Here is a 12,273-nt window from a genome sequence, read left to right as displayed (position 1 = left end):
CCGAGGAAACGGAAAACTAAGCGAGCGTCGAGGTCGGCGTGTCATCTTCTGTTCATCAAGCGCTGGAGTCGCTTCTCGCTGCTTCCTCGTTCTCTCGTACCGTTCGTCTCTGACCGAAGACTTGTGTTGTTGTTGTAAAGACTCAACAGAGATGTCCAGAGGCTGGAGGGAGATGACGGTCGCATTCACCGAAACTCAAACGCCACCCGGCAGTCGACCGACCTTCATCTGAGACAAAGAGGAACTCATGACCTTTAACTTTAAAATTGGAACACAAAGTCACGCTGAAAGCTTTCTCAGCAGTTCGGGCTCACCAGGGGACGAGTCCTCTGGTTGTATAGAAGTCTATGTTTCATGTGTTAAAGCTGCATTCTCAGGGAGCGACTCTTCTGGAGTCTGGTCGCCCCCTGCTGGTTAGTAGAGAGAATGCAGCTTTAACACATAAAGCATAGACTTCTATACAACCAGAGGAGTCACCCCCTGGTGGTCAGGAGAGAGAATGCAGCTTTAACACATAAAGCATTGACTTCTATACAACCAGAGGAGTCGCCCCCTGCTGGTCAGGAGAGAGAATGCAGCTTTAACACATGAAGCATAGACTTCTATACAACCAGAGGAGTCGCCCCCTGCTGGTCAGGAGAGAGAATGCAGCTTTAACACATGAAGCATAGACTTCTATACAACCAGAGGAGTCGCCCCCTGCTGGTCAGGAGAGAGAATGCAGCTTTAACACACGAAGCATAGACTTCTATACAACCAGAGGAGTCGCCCCCTGGTGGTCAGGAGAGAGAATGCAGCTTTAACACATGAAGCATAGACTTCTATACAACCAGAGGAGTCGCCCCCTGCTGGTCAGGAGAGAGAATGCAGCTTTAACACATGAAGCATAGACTTCTATACAACCAGAGGAGTCTCCCCCTGGTGGTCAGTAGAGAGAATGCAGCTTTAACACATGAAGCATATACTTCTATACAACCAGAGGAGTCTCCCCCTGGTGGTCAGTAGAGAGAATGCAGCTGTAACACATGAAGCGATCCGATTCAGGCATCAGACCATTCCCCCCTTAAATAACTCAAATAAACACGGATTCAAACCAGCGACCCTCTGGCCCCTCCGGTTCACTTCATCAGCCTCTCGGTTCCTTTGTATTTATTTACTTACTTTGTTCCTCTTCGCTATGCGGAGAAGCCGTGGATTATTATGTCGATTTGAAACTCAGCTGTTAGGATTGTGTCATTGAAGTCCTGCCGATGTGATGTTCCCCGCCTCGTCCGCAGTGCATCGCTCCGGTCTAACGTGGCGTCCCGCTTGCTGCCTAATGGCCTCTGACAGGCCGCCCCCCACCCAGCACTCTGCCTCCAAACAGCCTGACAACGAAGCAGCCGAGCGTTCGGTCCAAAAGGCCCTGAAGCACAAACACACTGCAGCATCCACGCTGAGGCAGGACGAGCGAGGGAGACACAGAGAGTAAACAACGAGCTCTCCCCCACATGCTTTTAGTCCCTCTCTCTCTCTCTTTCTCTCTCTCTCTCTCTCTAGGGCCAGAGGGTTGCTGGTTTGAATCGGCGGACAGTTGTTTATTTTAGTTATTTAAAGGGAGTAACGGTCTGATGCCTGAATCGTATCGCTTCATGTCTTGAAGCTGCATTCTCTCTCCTGACCACCAGTGGGCGACTCCTCTGGTTGCATAGAAGTCTATGCTTCATGTGTTAAAGCTGCATTCTCTCTCCTCTGGTTGTATAGAAGTATATGCTTCATGTGTTAAAGCTGCATTCTCTCTCCTCTGGTTGTATAGAAGTCTATGCTTCATGTGTTAAAGCTGCATTCTCTCTCCTCTGGTTGTATAGAAGTATATGCTTCATGTGTTAAAGCTGCATTCTCTCTCCTGACCACCAGGAGTCGACTCCTCTGGTTGTATAGAAGTCTATGCTTCATGTGTTAAAGCTGCATTCTCTCTCCTGACCACCAGGAGTCGACTCCTCTGGTTGTATAGAAGTCTATGCTTCATGTGTTAAAGCTGCATTCTCTCTCCTGACCACCAGGAGTCGACTCCTCTGGTTGTATAGAAGTCACAGCCAACCACAATATGGGCAAAAGTGTGTGGAGGAAAATAATCCGGCCATATTAATCCGCAGCCGGTTTCACAACCCGACCGCATTTTAACCAAAAATCACGATCTTTCCAGGAACAGCAGTTTTGTCGCCTAAAACCAACCGAGTTGTTCCCGTCTAGAGTCTGACAGAATAACCAACGGGTAACTATTTGATGTTTACAGTAAACGTAAAAGTCGAACTGTTGTTTGGACGTCACCTCAACATGATGTGAAACCATGTACATAAAACATGAATCAATTACTCGTGAACTTAATGAACATTTTATTGGCAATAAAAGTGATAATAATTAGTTGCAGGTCCAGTATTCTGTAGCATTTGAACTATAAGGGCTCAAAATGAGGAAATAAACTTACTTCTGCACATACTACACACACACACACACACACACACAGACACACACACACACACACACAGACACACACACACGATGCCGTGGATTCGAACCGCTCACCATCCGCTCCGCCGCTTCAGCCTCCCAACAGAACTGAAGCTCGTCCGTCTTTAAACCGCAATCTGGATTCTTGTTTTTTGGGCTCTGAGTCTCGAAGCCAGACCTGGTCCTCGAGGACAGAACCCGGTTCCTCCTTAGAACCAGAACCTTCAAAGCCTTTTGAAAACCAGAAACCTGGAGCCGGACTTGAGGTTTTATTCCGGATCAGAAGCGCCACGTCTTCGTCGTCTTCCTCCTCTCCGTCCTCATCGCTCCTCCCTCTGATCGACTCTGAGCTCCAACACACACCCAGCCTGTGACTGAGGGCGAGCGAGAGGGAGAGAGAGAGAGGAGCCACATGCTGCTGCTGAGTGTGTGTGTGTGTGTGTGTGTGTGTGTGTGTGTGTGTGTGTGTGTGTGTGTGTGTGTGTGTGTGTGTGTGTGTGTGTGTGTGCGTGTTGTACTGAGTGTGTAATGTGCATTAAAGCAGAGTTTGACAGAAATAGTAACAGCAGAGTGTTGCAGCTGCAGGCTGAGCTCTGAATGAATGAATGGGGCGAGAGAGAGAGAGAAAAAGAGAGAGAGGGAGAAAAAGAGAGAGAGAAAGAGAGAGAGAAAGAGCTACCTCCGTTAACGTTTGCTGTTAGCTCCGTTATTTAAACAAGCAGAACTGTCATTGTTGTCATCAGTGAAAGGTTAGATTGTCTCAGGATGGAGTTATTGTCAAGCCCCAAACCGTCCGAGTGCACTGTAAAGCTGCATTCTCTCTCCTGACCACCAGGGGGTTTATCCTCCGGTTGTATAGAAGCCTACGCTTCATGTGTAAAGCTGCATTCTCTCTCCTGACCACCAGGGGGCGACTCCACTGGTTGTATAGAAGTCTACGCTTCATGTGTTAAAGCTGCATTCTCTCTCCTGTCCACCAGGGGCGACTCCTCTGGTTGTATAGAAGTCTACGCTTCATGTGTTAAAGCTGCATTCTCTCTCCTGTCCACCAGGGGCGACTCCTCTGTTTGTATAGAAGTCTACGCTTCATGTGTTAAAGCTGCATTCTCTCTCCTGATCACGAGGAGGAGACTCCTCTGGTTGTATAGAAGTATATGCTTCATGTGTTAAAGCTGCATTCTCTCTCCTGACCACCAGGAGGCGACTCCTCTGGTTGTATAGAAGTATATGCTTCATGTGTTAAAGCTGCATTCTCTCTCCTGAGCACTAGGGGGTTTATCCTCCGGTTGTATAGAAGCCTACGCTTCATGTGTTAAAGCTGCACTCTCTCTCCTGACCACCAGGGGGCGACTCCTCTGGTTGTATAGAAGTCTACGCTTCATGTGTTAAAGCTGCATTCTCTCTCCTGACCACCAGGGGGTGACTCCTCTGGTTGTATAGAAGTCAATGCTTCATGTGTTGAAGCTGCATTCTCTCTCCTGACCACCAGGGGGTGACTCCTCTGGTTGTATAGAAGTATATGCTTCATGTGTTAAAGCTGCATTCTCTCTCCTGACTCCTCTGGTTGTATAAAAGTCTATTAAAAAGAAAATTGGACCAAAAAAGAAAATTGGACCAAAAAAGAAAATTGGACCATAAAAGTTAAAAGTTCACAGACGAGGAAACGAGCTCCTGATGTGATGGTCGATGCCCCGCCAGAATAAAAGCGGGTGAATGAATGCACTCGTTCTGACTGCAGCAGAAGCAGCTGCAGCGCTGAAGGGCGACGATGAGGACGAGGAAGAGGAGGAAGAAGAGGAAGAAGAGGAAAGAGAGGAGAGGAAATGAAGCCGCAGACCACTGAGTGCAGAGAGGCTCTTTTAACGAGGAAGAAGGGCGTGAGGTCAAAGGTCACGAGTCTTCCTTTCTGCTTCTGTTAGCTGGAAGTTACACTCTGCTGTTATGTTGATGTTTCTTCTTCTTTTCTTCAATACAAACTGTTTTAACTAAGATTTAAATTAACAAAAATCCATAATTCAGACACCAGATGTTCTAGTTATCGATCATAACCTCCTCACGGTGTCACGTGACAGAGTGCTGTCAGTTTGATCAGTAAATATTGATTGAAGAGGTTTCGGCTGTGATGAGATCAGCTCTAACAGACAAACCTTCTCTTTTATTGTGAAGTTTAAAGGTGAATTGTTAATTCCAGCTGGTGTTGGGCTGCTTTTATTGTGAAACTCTTGTCAGCTGTTGCTCAGAGGATCTTTTTCGTCTCTTCAGTTGAACCTTTGAAGGGTTTAGTTCTCGTCTCCTGAACTCAAGAACATCTGTTCGAAAAGAGACTCTTCAAAATAAAAGCATTGCTGGTCCTCTCACGTCTGACTGGAGGCATCGTGTGCACAGAAATAATACATATTACAGGTTATTATTAAGACATATTGGTTAATATAAAGATATATAAATTAATATAAAGATATATAAAGAGATATAAAGATCTATAGGTTAATATACGAACGACCCCACTGATCCTCTTAAGTCACTGGTTCTTAACCTCTTTCAGTCAATAACCCCCAACCAGCACAGAACATCTTCTGGTTAAAGAACATATGTAACACACACACACACACACACACACACACACCACCGGGTTGCTCTGGGTTCACATCCCTTCATTAGCGGACACACGGAGGTGAACTCGGGTCGAATTGATTTCCTGTCGTCCACAAACACAGAGAAGAGTTCTGCTCTGCAGAGTCCATCTGCTTTGTGTTTAATGTGTGTGTGTGTGTGTGTGTATGTGTGTGTGTGTGTGTGTGTGTGTGTGTGTGTGTGTGTGTGTCTGCATGTTCTATTTTTAGCTATCGGGCTGCAGATGTCCTTGGACTTTCTGGAGAAGTTGTTCTGGGCCATCGCCAAGCAGGTGAGCCGAGGATCACCTGAACCTGAAGAGACACGAACCTTTGAGCCGTGTTTCTGTCGTCCAATAGGAAGTCAGCGCCACCAACAGGAAGTCAGCATCACCAACAGGAAGTTAGCGTCTTCAACAGGAAGTTAGCATCGCAACGGGAAGTTAGCATCGCCAACAGGAAGTCAGCATCGCCAACAGGAAGTTAGCATCGCCAACAGGAAGTTAGCGTCACCAACAGGAAGTTAGCATCACCAACAGGAAGTCAGCGTCACCAACAGGAAGTCAGCGTCACCAACAGGAAGTTAGCGTCGCCAACAGGAAGTCAGCGTTGCCAACAGGAAGTCAGCGTCACCAACAGGAAGTTAGCATCGCCAACAGGATGTCAGCATCACCAACAGGAAGTTAGCGTCACCAACAGGAAGTCAGCGTCGCCAACAGGAAGTCTGCGTCGCCAACAGCCAATCAGATTCTTTGATTGCACTAAACATAAAATATTTTCCGCGTCAAATATACGTTCATGAGACATCTCTAGGCCCCGCCTCCTCAGTCCTAATATGGTCACTTCCTGTTGAAGGGAAGATGACATCGGTCCACAAACCCACCAAGAGAAGCAGAGGGACTGAAAGGAAACGCCATCTTTTCAAGGACGTAACACACAACGTCTCCTCTGATAATCCTCTGGACTCAGAGGTCGTTGTTTCATTCCCATCGCTCTCATCAGGGATCAGAACCATTTAATTGTGTTCATTAAGTCCCTCTGACTTTTCACATGAAGATTAAAGAGGATTCGACTCCTCAGAGACCAAAGTGAAGCTCCTCACTCTTTTTATATTATTCCAACTAGACGACATTAAATCATCGGATTCTATATAAATAGATTTTATTTATATATTATATTTGCCTTTTCACATTTAATTCCCTTTAAACTCTTCACAATAAAAGTGATGTGTTCCTCTTCCTCCCTGCAGGCTTTAAAGTGTTATTGAAGAACAGCGGCTAACTAAGCTATGCTAATTCTGTGATGAACACTGTAATTAACTGTAAAAGTGACTCGTCCTCCTGCAGTTTTATTTATTGAGGAATAGACGCTGACAATGTGTTTTCCGATATATTCTTCACAATAAAGGTACCCTGTTGTTTTTCTTATTTGAAAAGCTTTTATTTTGAAGCAGCAGCCCCCGTGACCTCGGTCGAGAAACTTTAAATGAAACTTTCCTTCATCGGTGAACCTTAAAGAGAAAACCTTTCCTTCTCTCGCTGGTTTGTGGACGTTTTGAAGCCTCGAGTTCGGCAATACGGCCGCCGCCATCTTGTTTTTTTGCAACCAGTGAACAGGAAGTGACCGTATAAGGACTGAGGAGGACTGACGTAGAGACGCCGTATACGTCTCTGGTGTATAGCCGTTTAACAAAAGTCTATTTTCATAAACAGCCACATGTTTAGTAACTAAGGGAGAAGAGCGTTGAGTCATGTGACTGAAAAAGAGTTGTTTGTTATTTTAGTCAGACTTTAGCAAGTTAAGTTTTAATGAGCAAAGGGAAGTTTTTAGGCGATTAGACGATACAAAAACAGAAACCTACATTGTTGCAGTTTTGGATCCTTTTAAATACTTTTGAAGTTATTTTTAAAACGTAGTCACGATGTTTTAATATTTCTTTTAATTTGTATTTTTATAATATTCCACTGTGTCTTTTGTTTTCTTCCTCCTCGTCTTCCTCGACTCCTCCAGCCCAGCGACACAGACGTGAGTAAACGCTGATTATTGATTATTGATTCAGAGCGTGTGTGTTATTCACAGTGTTATTTATATTTCTGTCATATTTCATCACTTCATCACATCCTGGTAACTTCAGTTAAAGATGATTTCTTTTGTGTTCGGCATCTCTTCTTCATCTGGTTTGACCTTTGACCTTCTCTCTCTCTTTCTCTCTCTCTTTCCCTCTTTCTCTCTCTCTCTCTCTTTCTCTTTCAGTGTTCAGCCATCGAAGGCGTGTGTCCTCTCAGCTGTGAGAGCGCTGTAAGTACTCCCTCTTCTTCTTTTATTTTGAAAGTCCACAATCACACACGCACACACACGCACACACACACGCACACACACACACACACACACACACACACACACACACACACACACACACACACACACACACACACACACACACACACACACACACTCTCTCTCTTCATCTTCTTTCCTTCTGCTTCCTGCTCAGGATCTGAACTGTTTCCTGGTCGACAACAACGGCTTCGTCCTGATTTCCAAAGAGAGGAACGAGGTGAGAGCCCAGAGAGAGTGTGTGTGTGTGTGTGTGTGTGTGTGTGTGTGTGTGTGTGTGTGTGTGTGTGTGTGTGTGTGTGTGGTGTGGATATATAAATATGTATAGAATATATATATTTATATATAGAGAGAGAGAGAAACCAAAAGAGAGAGATTTATATATATATATATATATATATATATATATATATACATATATATGTATATATATAGGCATATATATACATATATATGTATCCTAACTTTAGTAAATCAAAGTGAGACACTTGTTGAAAGAGTGAATCCGATTAAAGGAGAACTCATCCGAGGGAGACAAATTGTTTTCTGTTTGTTTTTGCATGAAAAGTCATATTTGTAACCACAGAAGAAGAAAACCTGCAGATGAAGTTTATATCCTGGATGATTAAACGAGCTCTGGGTCGTGTGTGGTGACGATGATGATGGGTTGTGTTTTAATCTGTGTGTGTGTGTGTGTGTGTGTGTGTGGTTGTGTGGCGCATTAGTGGTGAAATATAGCAGCTGCTGCACCTGATGACCTCATCAGACTGTGGGCGGGGCTTAAACGGAGCATGATGGCCGCTTTGATCCGTCTGAAAAAAATATTAGAATTTCTAACCTTCAGTCGACCATATTTCATTAAAATGTTACAAAACCCAAATTCATTAAATTATCTGACTTATATATTGAGATCTTTGTAAAAGAAAAAAAAATCACTTATTATCTCATAACCATGACTAAGAAAATCCTAATTTTGACTTTGATTTTTTAGACATTTAATGTAAAATATTTGTATTTAGTATGTATAGTTATACATACTAAATAACAATATTTTACATTAAATTTCACATTTAAATTACGTTATTTAAACAATAGTTATTTAATTATTCATAATTATTTATAATTATTCATAATAATAATTTATTTCATTTTATAATAACAATTATTTAAATTACATTATTTAATTGTATCTAATAAATATTTATAAAATTAAATAATGTGTTATAACTTCACTAACATGTTGCCTATTTCAAATATATTTGTTATTATCCACTATATTTGATATATCATTTTGACATATTTGTATTTTTTTACACATTTCTGTCTATATTGTTTTCTTGATCCTAATGGGATTCCGTACTTGTTGCAAATTATTTTGAGAACGTTTTAAAGTGTCGTGTAGAGACGAGCAGCCGGCCGTCCACCGGCCAGCTGCTCGTTAGTCTGGATTATCTCGTATTACTGGAGATTAACGCAGATCCCACCGCAATACCATAAACACACACACACACACACACACACACACACACACACACACACACACACACACACAGATGTTTACCTCTGTGGAGGACGCAGCTGCACGCGTCTCTTACGTAACACCAACGCGAGAGAGAATGCAGCTTTAACACATGAAGCTTCTATACAACCAGAGGAGTCACCCCCTGGTGGTCAGGAGAGAGAATGCAGCTTTAACACATGAAGCATTGACTTCTATACAACCAGAGGAGTTGCACCCTGGTGGTCAGGAGAGAGAATGCAACTTTAACACATGAAGCATAGACTTCTATACAACCAGAGGAGTCGCCCCCTGGTGGTCAGGAGAGAGAATGCAGCTTTAACACATGAAGCATAGACTTCTATACAACCAGAGGAGTCACCCCCTGGTGGTCAGGAGAGAGAATGCAGCTTTAACACATGAAGCATAGACTTCTATTCAACCAGAGGAGTCAACCCCTGGTGGTCAGGAGAGAGAATGCAGCTTTAACACATGAAGCATTGACTTCTATACAACCAGAGGAGTTGCACCCTGGTGGTCAGGAGAGAGAATGCAGCTTTAACACATGAAGCATAGACTTCTATTCAACCAGAGGAGTCGCCCCCTGGTGGTCAGGAGAGATAATGCAGCTTTAACACATGAAGCATAGACTTCTATTCAACCAGAGGAGTCACCCCCTTTTGTAAATAACTTCCAACACAAACAACTCTCGGCCGTGAGGTTTGTTCTCTGGTGTTTGTGTGACGAGGCAAAAGGAAGTCTAACTTCTATTCTCGGCAGCGAACAGTTTAAGTTTAAAGTGAGAATGGTTCTGGTGTCGAGGCTCGTTTGTCATTATTTGCATGTCCGCTGCGTTCCCAGTGGCCTTATGAAGCAGATATTATGATGAACTGCTTCCTGGAGCTTTTTGCTGAGCTCTGGACTTTATTTTGTGTGGAAACACCCTTTACATCCCCGAAGCCCTGCAGCCGGCGCTGGTGTGTGAAGGTGCCGCTCGCAGAGCGGCGCTCGGTAAATATTTAATCAGCCGGTGCTGACGAGAAGAAACGGGTCACGTGACGCAGAAAATGATGCTGACTGAGGAGCCGGTTCACCTTGCCTGTCACTGAGGAACTGGTCCTGAACCAGTCTCAGTCCGGCCCTGGTCCTCTGTAGACCCAGATCCAGCAGAGACCAGTCCACCGTGGACGGACCCAGGACTGAGAGGACCCTGCTGCAGTAAAATGAGAGGTTCTCTAAAGGGACCCGGGTACTCAGAGACACTACTACTTTAGTCCACAGGGGGCACCAGAACCAACACTACCTCTTTAGTCCACAGGGGGCGCCAGAACCAACACTACCTCTTTAGTCCACAGGGGGCACCAGAACCAACACTACCTCTTTAGTCCACAGGGGGCACCAGAACCAACACTACCTCTTTAGTCCACAGGGGGCACCAGAACCAACACTACCTCTTTAGTCCACAGGGGGCACCAGAACCAACACTACCTCTTTAGTCCACAGGGGGCACCAGAACCAACACTACCTCTTTAGTCCACAGGGGGCACCAGAACCAACACTACCTCTTTAGTCCACAGGGGGCACCAGAACCAACACTACCTCTTTAGTCCACAGGGGGCACCAGAACCAACACTACCTCTTTAGTCCACAGGGGGCACCAGAACCAACACTACCTCTTTAGTTCACAGGGGGCACCAGAAACAACACTACCTCTTTAGTCCACAGGGGGCGCCAGAACCAACACAAAAAGCAGTCTGCAGCTTTATGTCATCAGGATGGATAGAAACCATGAAGAGGCACTTTTACTATATTACTATATACTATATTAATATTAGCATGCTAACATGTTCACCATTAGCATGCTAACATGCTCATCATTAGCATGAGGCTCAGGCTGAAGCCGACCTTTCGTGTTGCATCAGTTTGTCTCTCTGGCTCTCATGTTTGTTTTATAAACGGAGGTCCAGGTTTAAAGCGACCGCCGTGCCGCTCGTCGGCCTGAGTCCTCCGAGGGCCGCCGGGGGAACCGGGTGCAGCCGGAGACGAGGTGTGGTTCAGGGAGCAGCTTGTAACGTAGACGGAGCTGCTGAGACAAAACGCTGTGAATAATTCAGTGTGTGGCGCTGCTGCCGGGCCTCGGGAGCCTCTTTACTCAGTTTAACCGCCCGAGCCGCTCGCTGGTTTTTAATCAGGCCGGAGCCGCTTTTCTTCTTCTACACCTTTCTCTCCGTCTGCAGCGGACCGGAGGAGAAGAGATTAAACGCGATTTAAAGAAAGAAGCCGTCTGAGTCTGTGTGTTAAAGGAAAACGCTTTGGAAATGTTTTTCTTCATCAAACCGTTTAAAAAACCTAAAGAGTGAGGCAGTAGAGGCTCCTCGTGAACGTGATGATGTCACCGCGATGGTGACGTCACCATTGCAGTGACATCGTTGTGGGTACGTCCCCGCAATGATGTCACCGTGAACGGATGATGTCACCACGATGATGTCATTTGATGATGTCACCACGATGATGTCACCTCGATGATGTCACCATGATGATGTCACCACGATGATGTCACATGATGATGTCACCACAATGATGTCACCACGATGACGTCGCCGTGATGATGTCACCACAATGTTGTCACCACGATGATGTCACCACGATGATGTCACCACGATGATGTCACCACAATGATGTCACCACGATGATGTCACCACGATGATGTCACCACGATGATGTCACCACAATGATGTCACCGCTCTGTTCTCGTGTCCTGACGACCTCGTTGTCTTTTCCAGGTCGGACGCTTCTTCGGAGAAGTGGACGGATCAGTGATGGCGTCGCTGATCAAGATGGGAATGTTCAAAAAGTGCGACAAGAAGTTCTTCTTCTACTTCTCCTCCTTCTATGTCTTCTTCTATGTCTTCTTCTACTTCTTCTTCTCCTTTTTTTCTTCTTCTTCTTCTTCTTCTTCTTCTTCTTCTTCTTCTTCTTCTTCTTCTTCTTCTTGTAATTATTTTATGTAGTAGATTGTAGTATTTCACTCATAAATCCTTAGTAATACTTAGTGTGCGTGTGTGTGTGTGTGTGTGTGCGCGTGCGTGTGTGTGTGTGTGTGTGTGTGCGTGTGCGTGTGTGTGTGTGTGTGTAACGTGCGTGTGTGTGTATGTGCGTGCGTGCGTGCGTGTGTGTGTGTGTGCGTGCGTGTGTGTGCGTGTGTGTGTGTGTGTGTGTGTGTGCGTGCGTGTGTGTGCGTGTGTGTGCGTGTGTGTGTGTGTGTGTGTGTGCAGAGTGTCTCTGTTCGACTACCAGGCGATGTGCAGGAACAGCCATCACCACGCCAACAGCGCCCGC

General features: G+C 45.2%; 1 protein-coding gene across 1 annotated transcript in view; it reads left to right on the top strand.

The window, feature by feature from the left end:
- LOC306741184 (voltage-dependent calcium channel subunit alpha-2/delta-4-like) overlaps window positions 1-12,273 on the top strand; it is a gene marked incomplete at its 5' end in the record, with an annotated part of 51,298 nt that overhangs the window by 33,489 nt on the left and 5,536 nt on the right. The window contains 6 exons of the mRNA XM_079223436.1: window positions 5,331-5,392; window positions 7,110-7,124; window positions 7,353-7,397; window positions 7,594-7,656; window positions 11,718-11,788; window positions 12,210-12,273. The exon at window positions 12,210-12,273 is cut by the window's right edge and continues 12 nt beyond it. Of these exons, the coding sequence (XP_079079562.1) occupies window positions 5,331-5,392; window positions 7,110-7,124; window positions 7,353-7,397; window positions 7,594-7,656; window positions 11,718-11,788; window positions 12,210-12,273 (320 nt within the window). The remainder of the gene's footprint in view (window positions 1-5,330; window positions 5,393-7,109; window positions 7,125-7,352; window positions 7,398-7,593; window positions 7,657-11,717; window positions 11,789-12,209) is intronic.

The sequence above is a fragment of the Taurulus bubalis genome, assembly GCF_910589615.1.
Source record: "Taurulus bubalis genome assembly, chromosome: 9".
NCBI lineage: Eukaryota > Metazoa > Chordata > Actinopteri > Perciformes > Cottidae > Taurulus > Taurulus bubalis.
Note: the sequence above shows the minus strand (reverse complement) of the source record. Positions and strands in the feature narration are given on the sequence as shown.